The 22,130-nt window shown below is 42.1% G+C and overlaps 1 protein-coding gene across 1 annotated transcript in view; it reads left to right on the top strand.

The window, feature by feature from the left end:
• The window catches only part of LOC139415154 (UDP-N-acetyl-alpha-D-galactosamine:polypeptide N-acetylgalactosaminyltransferase 14 (GalNAc-T14)), a 119,403-nt gene extending 97,642 nt beyond the window's left edge, over positions 1 to 21,761 (top strand). The window contains exons 14-15 of the mRNA XM_071163022.1: positions 18,735 to 18,854; positions 21,311 to 21,761. Coding sequence (XP_071019123.1) covers positions 18,735 to 18,854; positions 21,311 to 21,469 — 279 coding nt within the window. The 3' untranslated portion in view covers positions 21,470 to 21,761. The remainder of the gene's footprint in view (positions 1 to 18,734; positions 18,855 to 21,310) is intronic.
• Positions 21,762 to 22,130: the final 369 nt, after the last annotated feature.

Below are 22,130 nucleotides of genomic sequence, written 5' to 3'. Positions count from 1 at the left end.
TACTTACATCCACATATGTTCGTCTGACCTCTTTGTTTCTTTGAGAGTTTCTCTCAAACGGCACCTTATAAAGTTGTTTCATTCTGATTTGGTTTCGCTTGAGAATGCGAGCCAATGTGGACGGACTGACTCGTTGAATGTTGTTGAATATGGTGTTGTCTTGGATGATGTGGCTTTGAATTTCTCATAATCTGAATCCAATATTTTCCAAAACCAAGTTTACAATTGCAGCTTCCTGTACCCCGGTGAACATTTGGCCCCTTCCTCCACCATGGTTGCCTCTCTCAGCCCTTTATAAAAAATAAAAATATAGGGCTTGGACAATGCAGCCTAAATATATTTCCCCCACAGTAGAGTAAATTCTACAGGAAATTTGTGAAGTTAGTGTATGACATCAACCATTCATGAAGTAAACAGGTGTCACCCAACTGATACACTATGGCATGGGGTGTACTACATAGTGTGAAAGAAATGTTGGTTTACATACCTGTACTCCAGTCTAAATGTCTGGATGACACAGGCGACAGTAAAACGGCTCAAGTTGGGCTGCACTCTCTGTCCAGCCTCTCGCATTGTCAGCCCATGGTTGATGACATGATCAACTAAGGTTGCTCTGATTTCATTTGAAAGTTGTTGTCTTCTTTGGCCATGAACTCCTCTACCAGTTCTACCCCTACCTCTCACTCTTCCTCCCCCTCTCATTCTCACCCTCCCTCTTTCTCTTCCTCTTCCTCTTTCTCTCTCTGCAACGGCTTCCATTGTTGTTGTAAAACAAAAGGTGCTCACCTGTGGTCTTTTCATAATGCTTACTTCCTGATTGAAGTGGTAACAATTAACCATTGAAGTGTGTGGCCAGGTGGCACATCTATTGGCCAATTAGCTCATTTTGAATGGCAGTGTTTTGAAATGGCACACATGTGACTTTATGTCAGATTGTTGTGTCTTATGCAGAGAACCGTGTGCAGTGCATTTAATAAGTCCCATTTTGAATTGCAAAATGTGTGTAAAGCAGAAAATGTGTTTAGACTTTTGGAGACTTGAGAAGAGGTTTTTCTCTCTGTGTGTCAGTTTAAATAATTGTGCTGTGCATGTCATTTGTGTGTTAGCAATTGGAAAAAACTGTAACAGTACTGAAAGCTCAATAGATTTTGACTGGTTGCAGGTTCACATCAACAAATAACAAGAATTACAGTATCACAGAGACAAAGGACAAGTTTGTGAGATGCAGGGTACAGTACTGTAAAAATAGCGGTACAAGGAGGAGGAAGAACAAAAAACAAAATTGCAAAGAGCAAAGCCGAGTAGTAATTTCTGATAAATTTTGAGCTACTATGATAGAACATGTTTTCGTTCATCAAAAGACAATGACGGAAAAATATGAATATTTTTTTTGATTAAAAATGGACTTCTCCCTGAGAATTGTATGTTTTGAACAATGTGTTTCCTATTTTTCGGTGTATTGTTTACTGACTGCTTGAGAGTGTATATCATTTTGATCACTTTGTTTATGATTTGAGAGCAGTGTTTGATTTTGAACACAGGTAAAACTGTTTTGAGGCGAATGTTTCATTTTGCAAGAGGAGTCAGAGGTTATGTGCTTGAAGATGAGGTTTTGTGTTTAATGTTTTCAGGAAATGGAACAAGGTTTCAGAAATTTTGTTTTAGCAATTGAGAAAAACTGTAAGACCTTTCCCCACAGTGGTCAAGATTTGTCTAAGACCAAGTGTTACCTGTTGACGTGTCATATAGTTGATGTAAATCAGATGATATCACAAAGCTAGATGTCTTATGCAAAAGGCAGGAAGGAACTTATGCTGCGTTTACACAGGCAGCCAACTCTGATCTTTTTTCCACTAATTGGTCTTTTGACCAATCACATCAGATATTTTGACCAGATCTTTTCACATCAGAAATGTTTCACATCTGATTGTTCAACAGACCAATTAGTGAATAAAGTATCAGACTTGTTTTGGATAGGAGGAGGGTGTTTTCTCTCTCCAAATTCATTTCCCTAGGAAGCTCATTGTGCTTTATTTAGATTTAATTCAGTGCTGAGACATGCTAAAACAAGGTACTGTATAATGATTGTGTCAGCAGTAATTAAGTCTTGGCCTATTATGCGTGTGCAGTACTGTAGTAGCCCAAGAGTTATATTTTATTATTACAGTGTATAAGAATAGCAGACATGTCTAGATCTAGGTAGGACACTCCCAGCTAACAACAAATGTCCCCACAACTTTAGAGAAGGTTCCCTTAAGAGTCTTATTAGGTTATTAACCAACATTTTCATAAGAATGTTGCTTTGATGTGCAAGGAATGTTCTCAGGATATAAGATATTAATGTTCTATGCATGTTTTATGGGAACGTTGCAATTCATTAGTCCATTTCTCTGTGGTTTAGGAAAATATTCCATCAACGTCCCACCAAACATACACAGAAAATGGTTGCCATGTTCTGAGAATATAAGATATTAATGTTCTACACACGTTTCAGGGGAACGTTGCAAGCACATTCGTGTTCAGTTTTCTGAGGGTCAGGGCATTCCTGAAAGAACATTCCTGTATCCATTGTCTGTGGGTTAGGAGAATATTCCAACAATGTCCAACCAAACATACACAGAACATGTTTGCCATGTTCTCAGAATGTAAGATATTGTGTTCTAGATGGGTTTAATGGGAATGTTGCAAGAACATTTCTGTGTATGAATTGACGGGACGTCGCCTGATGGTCCCAAAGAAGTATTCTCAAAAAAATAAATGTTTAATTACACATCACGCCTTGTTCAAGCCCTGATTGGTGAACCACTGATCCAATCACAGCTCTTTTTGTCTGTGGCAATGTTAGGGATATCAAATCAAATTGTATTAGTCACATGCACCGAATACAACAGGTAGACCTTACAGTGAAATGCTTACTTACGAGCCCCTAATCATCAATGCAGTTTTAAAAAACACGAATAAGAAATAAAAGTAACAAGTAATTAAAGAGCAGCAGTAAAATAACAATAGCGAGACGATATGCGTGGGGGTACCAGTACAGAGTCACTGTGCGGGGACACCGGTTAGTTAAGGTAATATGTAGATGTAGGTAGAGTTATTAAAGTGACTATGCATAGATGATAACAACAGAGAGTAGCAGTGGTGTAAAAGAGGAGGGCGGCAGTGCAAATAGTCTGGGTGGCCATTTGATTAGATGTTCAGAAGTCTTATGGCTTGGGGAGAGAAGCTGTTTAGAAGCCTCTTGGACTTAGACTTGACGCTCCGGTACCGCTTGCCGTGCGGTAGCAGACATAACAGTCTATGACTAGGGTGGCTAGAGTCTTTAACAATTCTTAGGGCCTTCCTCTGACACCGCCTGGTATGGAGGTCCTGGAAGCTTGGCCCCAATGATGTACTGGGCCGTACACACTACCCTCTATAGTGTCTTATATCTGTTACTGTATGTCTGCTACCGCACGGCTGAGCAGTTACCATACAGGCAGTGGTGCAACCAGTCAGGATGCTCTCGATGCTGCAGCTGTAGAATCTTTTGAGGATCTGAGGACCCATGCCAAATCTTTTCAGTCTCCTAAGGGGGAATAGGTTTTGTTGTGCCCACTTCACGACTGTCTTGGTGTGTTTGGACCATGTTAGTTTGTTGGTGATGTGGACACCAAGGAACTTGAAGCTCTCAACCTGCTCCACTGCAGCCCCGTCAATGGGTGTGCTCGGTCCTCCTTTTCCTGTAGTCCACAATCATCTCCTTTGTCTTGATCACGTTGAGGGAGAGGTTGTTGTCCAGGCACCTCCTCCCTATAGGCTGTCTTGTCGTTGTCGGTGATCAGACCTACCACTGTTGTGTCATCGGCAAACTTAATGATGGTGTTGGAGTCGTGCCTGGCCGTGCAGTCATGATTGAACAGGGAGTACAGGAGGGGACTGAGCACGCACCCCTGGGGGGCCCCTGTGTTGAGGATCAGCATGGCAGATGTGTTTTTACCTACCCTTACCACCTGGGGGGGGGGGGGGGGGGGGGCGTCAGGAAGTCCAGGATCCAGTTGCAAAGGGAGGTGTTTAGTCCCAGGGTCCTTAGCTTATTGATGAGCTTTGAGGGCACTATGGTGTTGAACGCTGAGCTGTAGTCAATGAATAGCATTCTCACATAGGTGTCCCTTTTGTCCAGGTGTGAAAGGGCAGTGTGAAGTGCAATAGGGATTGCATCATCTGTGGATCTGTTGTGGCGGTATGCAAATTGGAGTGGGTCTAGGGTTTCTGGGATAATGGTGTTGATGTGAGCCATGACCAGCCTTTCAAAGCACTTCATGACTACAGACGTGAGTGCCACGGGTCGGTAGTCATTTAGGCAGGTTACCTTAGTGTTCTTGGGAACAGGGACTATGGTGGTCTGCTTGAAACATGTTGGTATTACAGACTCGGACAGGGAGAGGTTGAAAATATCAGTGAAGACACTTGCCAGTTGGTCAGCGCATGCTCGCAGTACCCGTCCTGGTAATCCGTCTGGCCCTGCGACCTTAACCAACATTTTCCTAAGAATGTTGCTGTGATGTGCAAGGATGTGCAAGGCATGTTCTCTGCATGTTTTATGGGAACGTTGCAAGAACATTCATTAGTCCATACATGTTGACCCATTTAAAGATCTTACTCACATCGGCTGCAGAGAGCGTGATCACACAGTCTTCCGGAACAGCTGGTGCTCTCTATTTCAGTGTTATTTGCCTCGAAGCGAGCACAGAAGTAGTTTAGCTCGTCTGGTAGGCTCATGTCACTGGGCAGCTCTTGGCTGTGCTTCCATTTGTAGTCTGTAATGGTTTGCAAGCCCTGCCACATCTGACGAGAGTCAGAGCCGGTGTAGTACGATTCGATCTTCGTCCTGTATTGACGCTTTGCCTGTTTGATGGTTCGTCGGAGGGCATAGCGGGATTTCTTATAAGCTTCTGGGTTAGAATCCCACTCCTTGAAAGCGGCAGCTCTAGCCTTTAGCTCAGTGCAGATATTGCCCGTAATCCATGGCTTCTGGTTAGGGTATGCACGTACGGTCACTGTGGGGACGACGTCATCGATGCACTTATTGATGAGGCCAATGACGGATGTGGTGTACTCCTCAATGCCATCGAAGGAATCCCTGAACATATTCCAGTCTGTGCTAGCAAAACAGTCCTGTAGCTTAGCATCTGCTTCATCTGACCGCTTTTTTTTATTGATCTAGTCACTGGTGCTTCCTGCTTTAATTTTTGCTTGTAAGCAGGAATCAGGAGGATGGAATTATGGTCACATTTGCCAAATGGAGGGCGATGGAGAGCTTTGTACGTGTCTCTGTGTGTGGAGTAAAGGTGGTCTATAGTTTTTGTCCCTCTGGTAAACAGCTCATTGAGTGCGGTCTCAGAGCCAGCATCGGTTTGTTGTGGTAAATAGACAGCTACAAAGAATATAGATGACAACTCTCTTGGTAAATAGTGTGGTCGACAGCTTATCATGATATACTCTACCTCAGGCGAGCAAAACCTTGAGACTTCCTTAGATATTGTGCACCAGCTGTTATTTACAAAAATACATAGTCCGCCGCCCCTTGTCTTATCAGACGCCGCTGGTCTATCCTGCCGATACAGCGTATAACCAGCCAGCTGTATGTTGATAATGTCTTCGTTCAGCCACGACTCCGTGAAGCATAAAATATTACAGTTTTGAATGTCCCGTTGGTAGTTCAATCTTCCGTAGGTCATCAATTTTATTTTCCAAAGACTGCACGTTTGCTAGCAGAATGAAAGGAAGTGGGGGTTTATTCGATCACCTACGAATTCTCAGAAGGCAGCCCGCTCTCTGGCCCCTTTTTCTCAGCCTTCTCTTCACGCAAATGATGGGGATCTGGGCCTGTTCCCGGGAAAGCAGTATATCATTCATGTCATGCTAGTCGGACTCGTTAAAGGAAAAAAAGATTCTGCCAGTCCGTGGTGAGTAATCGCGGTTCTGATGTCCAGAAGCTATTTTCGGTCGTAAGAGATGGTAGCAGCAACATTGTGTACAAAATAAGTTTAAAAAATAAGTTACAAACAACGGAAAGAAACAAACAAAAAAACACAATAAATTGGCACCATCTTGAGATACTCACATGCAGTGGTTTTAACATAGTGTTTTCAACTTACATATTTGACACACTTTGACATACTGTACATGATTACATTGTGCATGTTAATTTATGCATCCATTATTATTCAACGTGTCCTTACCTGGGATTTGAACTCACAGCCTCTTGATTCATGGCATTCAGATCTTCCTGCTACATCACCATGTCTGTTTCAGTTATCAGTTAAACTTCTTATGGCTGAGATCCTGCTAATGGGATCGATATGACTACAGCCATTGAAAGTGCAGGGTGCCAAATTCAAAACAACAGAAATCCCATAATTAAAATTCCTCAGACATATAAGTATTTCACACCATTTTAAACATACACTTCTTGTTAATCCCACCACAGTGTCCGATTTCAAATAGGCTTTACGGCGAAAGCACCACAAATGATTATGTTAGGTCAGAGCCAAGTCACAGAAAAACACAGCCATTTTTCCAGCCAAAGAGAGGAGTCACAAAAATCAGAAATAGAGATAGAATTAATCACTAACCCTTGATGATCTTCATCAGATGACACTCATAGGACTTCATGTTACACAATACATGTATGTTTTGTTCAATAAAGTTAATATTTATATTAAAAAATCTCAGTATACATTGGCGAATTATGTTCAGTAGTTCCAAAAACATCCAGTGATTTTGCAGAGAGCCACATCAATTTACAGAAATACTCATAATAAAGGGTGATGAAAATACAAGTGTTATACATGGAACTTTAGATAAACATCTCCTTAATGCAACAGCTGTGTCAGATTTCAAAAAAGCTTTACGGAAAAAGCAAACCGTGCAATAATCTGAGTACGGCGCACAGAGCCCAAACAATCCAAAAAGATATCCGCCATATCGTGCAGTCAACAGAAGTCAGAAATAACATTATAAATATTCACTTACTTTTGATGATCTTCATCAGAATGCACTCCCAGGAATCAAACTTCATGACGCACGAGCAGACGAAAAGTCCAAAAGTTCGGTTACATTCCGTAGAAACATGTCAAACGAAGTATAGAATCAATCTTTAGGATGTTTTTAACATAAATCTTCAATAATGTTCCAACCGGAGAATTCCTTTGTCTGTAGAATTGCGATGGAACAGAGCTCGCTCTCATGTGAACGAGCGTCACGAGCTCAAGGCATTCTGGCAGACCTCTGACTCATTCCCCTCTCATTTGCCCCCACAGTAGAAGCATCAAACAAGGTTCTAAAGACTAGTGGACGCCTTAGGAAGTGCAACATGAGCAACATCCCATTGTATCTTCAATAGGGAATGAGTTGAAAAACGACCAACCTCAGATTTCCCACTTGCCGGTTGGATTTTTTCTCAGGTTTTTGCCTGCCATATGAGTTCTGTTATACATAATTCAAACAGTTTTAGAAACTTCAGAGTGTTTTCTATCCAAATATACTAATAATATGCATATATTAGCAACTGGGACTGAGTTGCAGGCAGTTTACTCTGGGCACCTCTGGACACCTTATTCATCCAAGCTACTCAATACTGCCTCCAGCCATAAGAAGTTAAATGGACTGTTCTTTCACCATAGATTTGATTTACGTATTTCAAAAATATAAGGGTTTTCTGTATAGCTGGTGTTGGTGGGGCATATTAACCTGTTAATTTTACTCCTGAATCACTATGATCAATATAAGTTTTTCTTGAGTGTACTTTTAACAGAGCTGAAATTTACTTCAAAGTGAATTCACCCTATTGCTTACACCTATCAATTTGTTTCAGATCTACACAAGTGCCTAGGGAGGAGGGGTTAAGGTTTTTTCTGGACAGGGCCTAACTATACCGGCCCAATAAGCACAACACCGTAATCACTGTCCCAAAAATGGATATCCGTAGGGACAGTATAATTAGGCCCTGTCCAGAAGAAACCCTAACCCCTCCTCCCTAGGCCTTTGAGTAGAACTGAAACAACTTGATAGGTGTAAGCAATAGGAGGAATGCATTTGGATGTAAATGTGATAAAAGTACACTCATAATGTTTTATTGATCATAGTGATTCAGGATTATAAGTTAAAACAGGTTACTATGCCCCACAATTAGATAAATACACAGAAAGCCCTTAAATTCATGAAAAAAGTCAATCAAATCAACGATGAGAGAATAGTCAGACTAAATGATCTCTGACATGGACATGGTGGAGTAACAGGAAGATCAGAGCTCTAAAACATTAATATTGTATATATATTATATATTGTATATATTCACTGCTCAAAAAAATAAAGGGAACACTTAAACAACACAATGTAACTCCAAGTCAATCGCACTTCTGTGAAATCAAACTGTCCACTTAGGAAGCAACACTGATTGACAATAAATTTCACATGCTGTTGTGCAAATGGAATAGACAACAGGTGGAAATTATAGGCAATTAGCAAGACACCCCCAATAAAGGAGTGGTTCTGCAGGTGGTGACCACAGACCACTTCTCAGTTCCTATGCTTTCTGGCTGATGTTTTGGTCACTTTTGAATGCTGGTGGTGCTTTCACTCTAGTGGTAGCATGAGACGGAGTCTACAACCCACACAAGTGGGTCAGGTAGTGCAGCTCATCCAGGATGGCACATCAATGCGATCTGTGGCAAGAAGGTTTGCTGTGTCTGTCAGCGTAGTGTCCAGAGCATGGAGGCGCTACCTGGAGACAGGCCAGTACATCAGGAGACGTGGAGGAGGCCGTAGGAGGGCAACAACCCAGCAGCAGGACCGCTACCTCCGCCTTTGTGCACGGAGGAGCAGGAGGGGCACTGCCAGAGCCCTGCAAAATGACCTCCAGCAGGCCACAAATGTGCATGTGTCTGCTCAAACGGTCAGAAACAGACTCCATGAGGGTGGTATGAGGGCCCGACGTCCACAGGCGGGGGTTGTGCTTACAGCCCAACACCGTGCAGGACACCAAGATTGGCAAATTCGCCACTGGCGCCCTGTGCTCATCACAGATGAAAGCAGGTTCACACTGAGCATGTGACAGACGTGACAGAGTCTGGAGACGCCGTGGAGAACGTTTTGCTGCCTGCAACATCCTCCTGCATGACCGGTTTGGCGGTGGGTCAGTCATAGTGTGGGGTGGCATTTCTTTGGGGGGCCGCACAGCCCTCCATGTGCTCGCCAGAGGTAGCCTGACTGCCATTAGGTACCGAGATGAGATCCTCAGACCCCTTGTGAGACCATATGCTGGTGCGGTTGGCCCTGGGTTCCTCCTAATGCAAGACAATGCTAGACCTCATGTGGCTGGAGTGTGTCAGCAGTTCCTGCAAGAGGAAGGCATTGACGCTATGGACTGGCCCGCCCGTTCCCCTGACCTGAATCCAATTGAGCACATCTGGGACATCATGTCTCGCTCCATCCACCAACGCCACGTTGCACCACAGACTGTCCAGGAGTTGGCGGATGCTTTAGCCCAGGTCTGGGAGGAGATCCCTCAGGAGACCATCCGCCACCTCATCAGGAGCATGCCCAGGCGTTGTAGGGAGGTCATACAGGCACGTGGAGGCTACACACACTACTGAGCCTCATTTTGACTTGTTTTAAGGACATTACATCAAAGTTGGATTAGCCTGTAGTGTGGTTTTCCACTTTAATTTTGAGTGTGACTCCAAATCCAGACCTCCATGGGTTGAGAAAATTTGATTTCCATTGATAATTTTTGTGTGATTTTATTGTCAGCACATTCAACTATGTAAAGAAAAAAGTATTTAATAAGAATATTTCATTCATCCAGTTCTAGGATGTGTTATTTTAGTGTTCACTTTATTTGTTTGAGCAGTGTATTATGAGAACATGGCAACCATGTTCTGTGTATGTTTGGTGATACTGATGTAATATTCTCCGAACCCTCAGAAAACTGGACACATGAATGTTCTTGCAACGTCCCATAAAACGCGTCTAGAACTTCAGTGTTGTATATTCTGAGAATATTGTAAATAAGAACGTTGTAAATAAGGTCTGTTAGACATTATGGGTTCCCCTAACTTTAACACAAAAACATGCTTTAAAAGTTTCTCAGAAGGTTTTTTCTAAAATAGATAGAATGTTCCACTAAATAACAGAAAAGTGGACACTCAAACATTCGGTGAACATTATGGGTAACATTACAAAAACATTTATTTCCCTAGAATTGTTAGCTAGGCTTCACTCAAAGTACATTTAGTATGGCCACAGCTGTTCCTTATGATCCAGACTGGTGGTTGTCAGGTGTTCTGATTAAAACAGGGAAGTGGAAGGAGATTCAGACAAAAACACAGCTTCCACTATGAAGGACTCAAGTGAGGTTTTCACTCAGCCTTTATTCAACCAGTCTGTCTGCTCTAGTGTAAAGCTTCTAAAAGCAACTGTGCGTCTGCCTCCAGAAGTAGTGCACAGCTTCTTCCCCTAGACTTCGAGCCACGCTAGATTAATATTAAATGAACATCGGCGTGCCACAACGGACATCGTAAAAAAGCTGTGCCATTACCGCAGGGTAATTAGATTTAATACAGAGCACATTTACACAGTGCAGTTTATCCTATTAAGCAGTGATATGTGCATACCCTCTGCCTTCTGACCTGTTCATCTGCTAGCAGGCCTCATCTCCACCCACCTGCCGTTTAACACACACAGCCCAGCTGGGCCTTCTTATTACAGACCTCCGCTCTGTTCTGCCCAGAGAGAGACCTACTGTACTGGGCTGTACTGGCCTACTGGTGTCACCTCCACAGCGAAACACAGTGCCTCCACACAGGCCTTTGGCGAGGCTGCTGTTACTGATAGACATAGGCACGAGCTCGCAAACACACTTGTGCGCACATTGCCACAAATAACGTATGTGCACACACTCATACACACACACACACACTAGGCCCTATCCTCTGTGATGTGTTTCCAGGTGATGTGATTCTTATTGGAGCAGTGCTGTAATCTAATGATGTGACTGCTGCAGGGAAAGATAATCACTGATGATCCATGTGGACCAGCTCTACCTTGAGAATACAGCCCATATTGTTTATGACATATAAACAATATGGGCTGTATTCTCAAGGTAGAGCAGTGTATTTCATAAGAAATGGGGTGTAAAATAGCATATCAACATTTCATGTTGATGTAGGCCTATGTACAAAAAAGAGCCTTAAAAATCATGAAATGCTAGCTGTGATATTGTACACTTGTTAGTGTATGCTACTGCAGAGCTTGTTAGCCCTTTACACTTGTACCTGTATACAGGTTGAAAATGGCCGACTTGGGCTCTAACAAGCGCCTAAATTGGAACATAGTGGCGGTAGAGTAACATGCTATAAATGATGTCAGAGCGAGCTTATCTTTGTTTATTGTGAAGAAAATTTGCAGCGGCACACATGCCTGAATCCACTTATAACTCCTTTCTATGCGCACCAACATTTTCCGATTTTCTGAATTGCCTTGTGAAAGCGTAACACTGTAAGATCGTATTTTATAACTTAGCTAGTCATCTTGGCAATTTAACAAGCCTTCAAATCATGTCCACCTGACCCAGATTACGAGTTATAATCGACCGGCTTTGGATTCCGAAAACAACCGTCATTGTGTGATGGTGGGTATACAGGGGTGTGTTCCAAACGAAACAGCGACAAGTCTGCTTGCTCTAGTTCCTCAACAGCACAGCTAGGATAGCTGAAAAAGTACCTTGTAGTTGAAGATTCTGAGTCATAAAAGTGCTTAGGAACTGTGCACACTTTGGAGAGGTGTGTGGACACCAGTTAGTCCTCTTACTCAAACCATTGTATTTTTTTTGTCTCATGTTGCACCTACCCCACATTTTCCATGAATAGTCTAATCATGTTACATAATTTATCCAGAATGGTTGCGGCGAAAAGTACAGTAAATGTAAAATGCAAATAAAGTCAACAGTGTAATGGTTTGGGTCCAGTCTTGCAACAATCGAAGTGTGGTCTAACAAATTTTCCCATTATCTCCATATAGTTCCCTTTCAATTGCTTGCTACTATGGTTACCATATGCTTTTCATATACAGTACCTGTTAAATATTTTGGACTCATTACAGGGTTGTACTCATTCCAGGGTTGTTCTTTATTTGTACTATTTTCTACATTGTAGAATAGTAGTGAAGACATCAAAACTATGAAATAACACATATGGAATCATGTAGTAACCGAAAAGTGTTAAACAAATCAAAATATTTGTTATATTTGAGATTCTTCAAAGTAACCAACCTTTGCTTTGATGACAGCTAGGTACACTCTTGGCATTCTCTCAACCTACATGCTTATATGGGTACATCGGGTTTTGTACCTACATGGGTACAAAACCCGATGCGCACCAGTAACATAGTGCACAAGCACTTACAAACAAACAATTCCACACAAGGACATGGGGGGAACAGAGGGTTAAATACACATCACTTAATGAGGGAAATGGAAACCAGGTGTGTAGGAAAACAAGACAAAACAAATGGAAAATGAAAAGTGGATCGACGATGGCTAGAAGACCGGTGACGCCGACCGCCGATCATCGCTCGCCGAACACCGCCCGAACAAGGAGAGGAAACGACTTCAGTGGAAGTCGTGACAGGTGTACCTTGTTAAAAGTTCATTTATGGAATTTCTTTCCTTCTTAATGAGTTTTAGCCGCTTCAGTTGTGTTGTGACATGGTAGGGGTGGTATACAGTAGATAGCATTTGGTAAAAGACCATGTCCATATTATGGTAAAAGACCAGGTCCATATTATCAAGAACAGCTCAAATAAGCAAAGATAAACGGCAGCCCTTATTACTTTAAGACATGAAGGTCAGTCAATCTGAAAAAATGTCAAGAACTTTAAAAGTTTCTTCAAGTGCAGTCACAAAAACCATCAAGCGCTATGTTGAAACTGGCTCTCATGAGGACCGCCACAATAAAGGAAGACCCAGAGTTACCTCTCCAGCAGAGGATAAGTTCATTAGAGTTACCAGCCTCAGAAATTGCAGCCCAAATAAATGATTAAGTAAAAGACACGTCAACATCAGCTGTTCAGAGGAGACTGTGTGAATCAGGCCTTCATGGTTTAATTGCTGCAAAGAAACCACTACTAAAGGACACTAATAAGAAGAAGAGACTTGCTTGGTTCAAGAAACACGAGCAATGGACATTAGACTGGTGAAAAACTGTCCTTTGGTCTGATGAATCCAAATTTGAGATTTTTGGTTCCAGTCGCTGTGTCTTTGTGAGACGCAGAGTAGGTGAACAGATGATCTCCTCATTTATGGTTCCTGCCATGAAGCATGGAGGAGGAGGTGTGATGTTGTGGGGGTGCTTTGCTGGTGACACTCTGTGATTTATTTAGAATTCAAGGCACACTTAACCAGCATGGCTACCACAGCATTCTGCAGTGATACTCCATCCCATCTGGTTTGCGTTTAGTGGGACTATAATTTGTTTTTTAACAGGACAATGACGCAACACACCTCCAGGCTGTGTAAGGGCTATTTGACAAAGAAGGAGAGTGATGGAGTGCTGCATCAGATGACCTGGCCTCCACAATCACCCAAACTCAACCCAAATGAGATGGTTTGGGATGAGTTGGAAAGCAGATGGAAGGAAAAGCAGCCAACAAGTGCTCAGCGTATGTTGGAACTCCTTCATGACTGTTAGAAAAGCATTCAAGGTGAAGCTGGATGAGAGAATGCCAAGAGAGTGCAAAGTTGTCATCAAGGCAAAGGGTGGCTACTTTGAAGAATCTAAAATCTGAAATATATTTTGACTTGTTGAACTATTTTTTGGTTACTACATGATTCCATATGTGTTATTTCATAGTTTTGATGTCTTCACTATTATTCTACAATGTAGAAAGAATTCTAAATAAAGGAAAACCCTTGAATGAGTAGGTGTGTCCAAACTTTTGACTGGTAGTGTATCTTCTGTAAGAATCAATTCAATTTGGCCATATCCATATAGGCCAAGTGTTAACGTTTGTGGCTGGGAGACTGGATGGGACTTTGTTTTTGTGTGACCTTTTTTATTTCTGCCTGTCCTTGGGGAAGGAAAGCCCTTGGAAACGTGGTCCACACAATAGACGGGCTGAACGTAGCGCGAACTCCTTTGACCCACTTTCTAGGCCTACCTCAGCTGCTCCTCTCTCTTCATGTCAGTTACACAGCTTGATGTTTGCCTGGGGTGTCCTCCGGTATGTTTATAATTACCTGTAAAGAGAAAGAAACGGATGATAGAACGTTTCACTCTAAATGAATCATGTTTTTTTGTGTATAAATGTGACCACTACAAAGTGCACATGCCTTGGTAATAAGATTGCTATTTCTAAATTAAGTAATGGTAAGAACTTACCTTTGATTCCTCGTTATTGATTAGGTGAAATGTTTGTTCCTTCAGCAGTGCTCCTTCTTCCTTCTGTGTTCGAGAGCGCCAATTATCCTATGGTTTGGTTAAAGGCGCCAGCATACTAGGTTCGGTTTGCTTTTAGCAGAACCCAGCTACACAAAGTGAACGTCTGTGCCTTGCATACTACCTTAAAAGACATTCACTTGAAAAACTAGAAAAAAGCGGCAATATTATTGTTTGTCCCACTTGAGACGCTGTAGCTACAATATAGCCAGTACACGTCCTCAAAATAGTCTGAAGTGATCTAAGATAAATGAAGAAATCTGTCATTCATTTCTACGTTTTTGCGAGGTCTTAGTAGTGCAATTTTACATCTAACTAATATGTTTGATGCAGTATTTCTCAATGTAAAAATGTGCATGAAAACTAGTTGTCTCTCGTTGAATGACAAAAACACTTAATTGAAGAATCCCTCCATAGATCCCACTCTTACTAGCAGTAGTACTGTTGACCAATCACCGACGAAGTGGCCTAGACCAAAACGAACAAAAACGTCATCATAAAATATGAGCAAACTGTTTCATGTAGGAAGCATGCTACAGGATTAACGCATGCGCAATGATTGCTAAATCCCAAATGGTAGAATAATGTGTACCCTAGTTTATTTCTTCTTAATGCAGGATTCTCCAGTAGTAATTGTAATGTGTATTTATTTATGGTATTTGAGAATGTGTAACCTGAATATGTTTATTTAGGGTCATGTCTTTATTTCTTAGCATTCATTATGAATCCTCACTCTGGACCCACTCAATCCTCTGGGCCTTCTCATCTCTGACACCTCCACCACTAAGATCGCCACTTCAGAAAATGGCATTACTTTTCAAACACTCCATTGGTTAATATATCTAGTGATCAGAGATTGGTACAATATCAACGGCACCTGGTCAGCACTGTGGTCGAAAGCAAATAGGTCATGTTGCTCATCAAGTATGACTATAGCCACTTTGTGCTTCATAGCATGCCCATGTAGTGATCACCATGGGACCGCTCTTGTGTTGTCACACACACCTACACTTCCTGCTGTGTGCCCTTGATAAACATCTAGAATAGGAATCACCAGTTGGAAAGGTTGTCATTACTGCTGCTGCTCAGTGCTCACTCACTACATGTCTTCCTAATTGACTTCAATTACAGTGCATTAGAAAAGTATTCACACCCCTTAACTTTTTCCACATTATGTTACAGCCTTATTCTAAAATGGATTCAATCGTTTTTTCGTCAATTGACACACAATACAAAGGACAAAGCAGAAACAGGTTTTTCGCCATTTTTGAAAATGTATTGAAAATAAAAAACTGAAATATTACATTTACATAAGTATTCAGACCCTTTACTTAGTACTTTGTTGAAGCACCTTTGCCAGCGATTTCAGCCTCGAGTCTTGGGTATGGCGCTACAAGCTTGGCACACCTGTTTTTGGGGAGTTTATCCCATTTTTCTCTGCTGATCCTCTCAAGCTCTGTCAGGTTGGACGGGGAGTGTCAGTGCACAGCTATTTTCAGGTCTCTCCAGAGATGTTCGATCAGGTTCAAGTCCGGGCTCTGGCTGGGCCACTCAAGGACATTCAGAGATTTGTCCCGAAGCCACTCCTGCGTTGTCTTGGCTGTTAGCTTAGGGTCGTTGTCCTGTTGGAAGGTGAACCTTCACTCCAGTCCTGAGCGCTCTGGAGCAGGTTTTCATCAAGGATCTCTCCGTATTTTGCTCCGTTCATCTTTCCCTCAATCCTGACTAGTCTCCCAGTCCTTGCCGCTGAAAAACATCCCCACAGCATGATGATGCCACCAACATGCTTCACCGTAGGGATGGTGCCAGGTTTCCTGCAGACGTGACGCTTCGCATTCAGGCCAAAGAGTTCAATATTGGTTTCATCTGACCAGAGAATCTTGTTTCTCATAGTAAAAGTAAAGAAAAACCTTGGAATGAGTAGATGTGTCCAAACTTATGACTGGTACTGTAGACAGGTGTGTGCCTTTCCAAATCATGTCCAATCAATTACATTTACTACAGGTGGACTCCATTGAAAACAGGATGCATCTCAGTTTTGAGTCTCATAACATTTTTTTATTTATTTTAATCCATTTTAGAATAAGGCTGTAACTTAACAAATTCTGGAAAAAGTCAAGGGGTCTGAATACTTTACGAATAGCCAGAATCCTCTTCATGTCTTGGCATTGGCCCTCAGATGTCGCTTGCTAACAACTCAAGTTTCTTTAATACCAAACAAAACCGTTGACAGGATCTACCGTTTCAACATGTAATTCAATGTATATGAGTCCCTTGAGTGAAATCAGTAGCTCTCAATTTGCTCTTGCTGTTGGGAAATCAATCAAAGCAAGCATACATAAGTGGTCAATTGTATAGCTTGGTGAGGAACGGCCATATTTAGACAACTTACACAGACTAACCATGTTCAACATATTTTCAAAACACATGGTTCTATGTAATGGAACCAAGGAAGTGTACAAAAGTCAAATCCAAGAACATGACAACTGTTACAAGAATACAAGCTTTCCACCAGACAAGGACACAGATGCTTTATTGTTTATTTTTAGGGCTCAGGGGATGAAGACCTAGCCACAACTATAAAATCAAATGAAACTACAGTTTGTTGTGGAGTGCATCTGGCCTGTATAGGACATATGGGTACAGAGATGTCACCTGGCAGCTGGTACCAGGAGGGACTTTAACAACTGCATTTAAAAATAGGCTTTCTGTCTGACATTCTACCATAAAACACTAGGATTCATGACTTAATATGTGTGAATAATTTGATCCTTGGATCAATATCAAATCCTCTGCAAGCTAGCTAGACCATGGAAAGTGTCTGGATGTGCATGCACCACCATACACAGACAGGCTTAGCAGCATTGCTTCTACATCGTTTACGAGTTTAAGTGGTCAATGAAATTAGAATGTCTCGGTCTGGGACATGGGACATAAAGTATTTATTGTTTTTCATTTGGGGTTTTTGCCATTGTTGAGACTCGACTGTCTCAACTGTTGGCGCGCACATGTGTGTGTGTGTGTGTGTGTGTGTGTGTCAATCTCCAGCATGCCATTTCAGTAACATTTCCCCGGGCTGGACCTACAGAGACAGACTCTTATTATTTCATGATGTATGGAATGTTCCTGTAGAGTGAACCCACTACCAGAAACAGATGCACTGGAGGCGTGGGTAGTGGTGTGTGCTGGACTGGGGACACACATTCTGCCCGGGTAGAGGGATTGGGTTGCCTCATGATTGGATGTAGCCTACACACATACATACCCAGTCTGTCATCTGAGGGTGTTTTAATAATGGGAAAAAAAATATGTCATTTTGTATTATCAGTATCTCATGATTGTGTGTAAATGTGTCCACACGCATATAAACTGAGTGTACAAAACATTAGGAACACCTTCCAAATATTGATTTGCACACCCTTTTGCCCTTAGAATATCCTCAATTCGTCGGGGGATGAACTATACAAGGTGTTAAAAGCATTCCACAGGGATGCTGGCCCATGTTGACTCTAATGCTTCCCACAGTTGTGTCAAGTTGGCTGGATGTCCTTTGGGTGGTGGACCATTCTTGATACACACAGGAAACTATTGAACGTGAAAAACCCAGAAGCGTTGCAGTTGTTGACACAAACCAGTGCACCTGGCACCTACTACCATACCCTGTTCAAAGGCACTTCAATATTTTGTCTTGCCCATTCACCCTCTGAATGGCACACATACACAATCCATGTCTCAATTGTCTCAAGGCTTAAAAATCATTTTTTAGCATGTCTCCTCACCTTCATCTACTCCAAGGATGGGCAACTTTGAAGAGGGTGGGGCCCACAAAATTAATGAGGGGTCGCAGTGGCCCAGGGCCACTATTTACCAATGTAGTAAATTAGCCGCTAGCCTAATTTACCAATCTAAAATAAATTAAGCTGACATGGGTTAATTGAGTGATTGATGATGCACAACCAAATTTCAAAATTGCACCTTGTGTATTTTATTATTCTAACTCTCAACAGTAAATTGAGACCAAAACTTTTTTTATTGGGCTGCGGGCCGCATGCTAGTTGCCCATTCCTGTTTTACACTGATTGAAGTTAATTTAACAAGTGACATCAATAAGGGATCAATCATAGCCTTCACCTGGATTCTGTTTTGTACACTAGGTGTACATTGTGCTTTTTGTGTAGTGAGAGTGTATTAGACTGAATGAATAGTGTGTTGTTGTTGTGGTATTTGTTTGTAATAGCAGTGTATCTCTCTCCTCAGGAGTGGATTTACACCCACGGGCAGCAGATCCGTCAGCAGCAGCACTGCCTCTCTCTCTCCACCACCTTCCCTGCCTCCCAGGTCATGCTCATGCCCTGCAACATCAGCGACGGGAAACAAGTAAGAGCCCAGAGGGCACCGTCCTCTCCTGAACACCCAGCATGCCACACCATGCTGGCCCGCCACTGCCACCGCAGCCCCCTGCCGTAAACGAGCAAAGACACTTCTGAAAGCCATAAATCATCTTTCACTTAGGCTTTCACACAGTGTAGAGGGCCCAGCAGAGCTACCTTAGAGCTCTGAGTTCTGGCTGTATCACCAGCCTGCTGCTGCACCCTAAGACAGAGGCAAGGTCCTCAGTCTATTTCGGCTTATCTAACAGTACGCTGGCGATGCTGTTTACATGGTTTGAGGCTGTCTGAAAAGGTCATACATGCTTTATGACATTCATGGTAAACAATAAGGAAAACAAAACAAGAAACAGAGGAGTTGGTTTGTGCAGAATGTCTTCAGATACTGTTTATGAGTTGGAGGGTGTTTTGAGCAGCATGCATGACTGTAAAATGTGTTAACATTGATGTTTGGGTCGAGACTGCAGGGACAGATGAATCATGAATATGTGGTGATAATGATTAGTGTCTGGGATCGTGAGAGGGAATTAGATGATACATATAATGCTTAAAACATTATACACAGCTCCGTCAGAGTCAAGTGAGTGTTGTATAGATAGATACATTCTAGAGCTCTATATCTGCAGGTAGATTTTATACTGAACAAAACTATAAACGTATCATGCAACAATTTCAATTCATATAAGGAAATCAGTCAATTGAAATAAATTCATTAGGCCCTAATCTATGGATTTCACATGACTGGGCAGGGGTCCTGCCATGGGTGAGCCTGGGAGAACACAGACCCACCCACTTGGGAGCTAGGCTCACTGACTGGGAAGCCAGGCCCAGCCAATCAGAATTAGTTTTTCTCCACAAATGGGCTTTATTACAGACAGAAAAACTCCTCAGACGATCCCGCAGGTGAATAAGCCGGATGTGGAGGTCCTGGGCTGGCGTGGTTACACAGTTGTGTAACCAGTTGTGAGGCCGGTAGGATGTACTGCCAAATTCTCTAAAACGACGTTGGAGGTGGCTTATGGTAGAGAAATGTACATTCAGTTGGACATTCCTGCAGTCATTATGCCAATTCCCACAAAACTTGAGACATCTTTTGCATTGTGTTGTGTGACAAAACCGCAAATGTTAGTGTACTTTTGTTGTCCCCAGCATAAAGTGAACCTGTGTAATGGTCACGCTGTTTAATCAGCTTCTTGATATGCCACACCTGTCAGGTGGACGGATGATCTTGGCAAAGGAAAAATGCTCAATAACAGGGATATAAACAAATTTGTGCACAAAATTGGACAGAAATAAGCGTTTTATGCATATAGAACATTTCTGGGATCTTTTATTTCAGCTTATGAAACATGGGACCAACATTTTACATGTTACGTTTATATTTTTGTTCAGTATATTAACAGTGCTCTGTTAACAGTAGCCCCAGCCCTCACGCTATCAGAAGTTGCTCAGGTATAAACTACTTCCTCCTGCTAAGAAGGCTCCCAGAGCAGCATGTTCCACCCCTGGCGCACAAGACGGAAACTGTGCAATGAAGATAGATAATTACAACCGTGCTCATGTGTTCCCTCAGGCCACTGCAGGCTACAGCAGAGAGGCTCTCAGCATCCCACGAATGTGCTTTACTATCAATTGTGCTTCAACAGCCAGTAACAAGAACAATGACTTCAAGGCACCACAGGCACTGAATACTAATTGATTTAGTTTGAATTATTTTCTTTTTTAATTAAAAAGTGTAGTCTCCCTTTGCTTCATAAAAAAAAGGAAAAAATGTGTCATGGCAATTTGAGTCTTTGCTGCTTTGATCAGGGGTACAATGGAACAGCGCTTGTTTCTGTTCACTGAGTCTAAATACAGTGGAACAAAGACAGCTGTATCTCAGTGTCACATATTCAATGTATTGTTTTCTACCACTCAGGAGGGATACATGATCCTGATATGCCCCACTAGTCTTGGCAACAGACTTTGCCTGTCAGTTATCTAACCAGTGATGGATGCGTGAGACAATGACAAATTCCTTGCATGTTTGTTAATATCCTGTAGTTTTGTTTATATGCTAATTAGTTCAACGGTATCAGCAATTCTGAGCAAAGAGTAGCTTAATTCCCTGCTCTGAACGATTATTGTAACTCGGCAGAAATTAAGTCAAGAGGGACATCTAGTGGTGAGTAGTGGGAAGTAGCAACGATAGATAATGGCATCCCATACTATAACAGTGCCATCCATGCACATGCCATGCAATAAAGATCATTAGCTAAATAAGAAGTCAACATTACAGGGTCAATATTGGACAATAGTTGCCCAAACTCCTTTTCTTTACAGTATTTATTTGAACCGATGGCGTTCAGAAACAATTAATGGACAATAACAGTTTCATTACATTAGAATGCCTGTCTCTGTGTACAGTATAGTTTCTTGATCTTTGTATGACCTGTTGTGTTCCAGCGATGGCAGAAGTCAGGCACCCACCTGGAGCACCTGGTCTCCCACTTCTGCCTGGACAGTGAGATGGCCCTGGAAGGCATCGAGAGCAGCAAGATGCTGGTGATCAGCCCCTGTGAACTGACAGCCTACACCCAGAGATGGGAGATGCCCTTCTCATGATCCATCCACAACACAAGCCTTCCTGTAGAGGAGGACTACCCTACGAGCACTCACGACCTACCGCAGTGCTTACTGTAGCCAAGAGCTTTTAGAAAGAGATGGAGGAGGTTGGACACCGGCGTAAGGGGTATTTTTGGTCACTGAGATTAGTCTTTATAAGATGGCATGGACTTGGACTGACGTCAGCACATTCAATGGTTCAACAAGACACTCAGCAGCAGTGGTGGAAAATGTACTCAATTGTCATACTTCAGTAAAAGTAAAGAAGAAAGAGAAAATGACTCAAATAAAAGTGAAAGTCACCCAGTAAAATACTACTTGAGTAAAAGTCTAAAAGCATTGGGTTTTAAATGTACGTAAGTATCAAAAGTAAATGCAATTGCTAAAATATGCTTAAGTATCCAAAGTAAAAGTAGAAATCATTGCACATTCCTTATATTAAGCAAACCAGATGGCACTGTTTAAAACATATATATATATATATATATATATATATATATATATATTTAAGGATAGCCATGGTCACACTCAACACTCAGACATAATTTACAAATGAAGCATTTGTGTTTAGTGAGTCCGTCAGATCAGAGGCAGTATGGATGTTCTCTTGACAATTTCCTGTCCTGCTAAGCATTCGAAATGTAACAAGTACGTTTGGGTG

The sequence above is a fragment of the Oncorhynchus clarkii genome, chromosome 8 (genome assembly GCF_045791955.1).
Source record: "Oncorhynchus clarkii lewisi isolate Uvic-CL-2024 chromosome 8, UVic_Ocla_1.0, whole genome shotgun sequence".
NCBI classification, from domain to species: Eukaryota; Metazoa; Chordata; class Actinopteri; order Salmoniformes; family Salmonidae; genus Oncorhynchus; species Oncorhynchus clarkii.
Note: the sequence above shows the minus strand (reverse complement) of the source record. Positions and strands in the feature narration are given on the sequence as shown.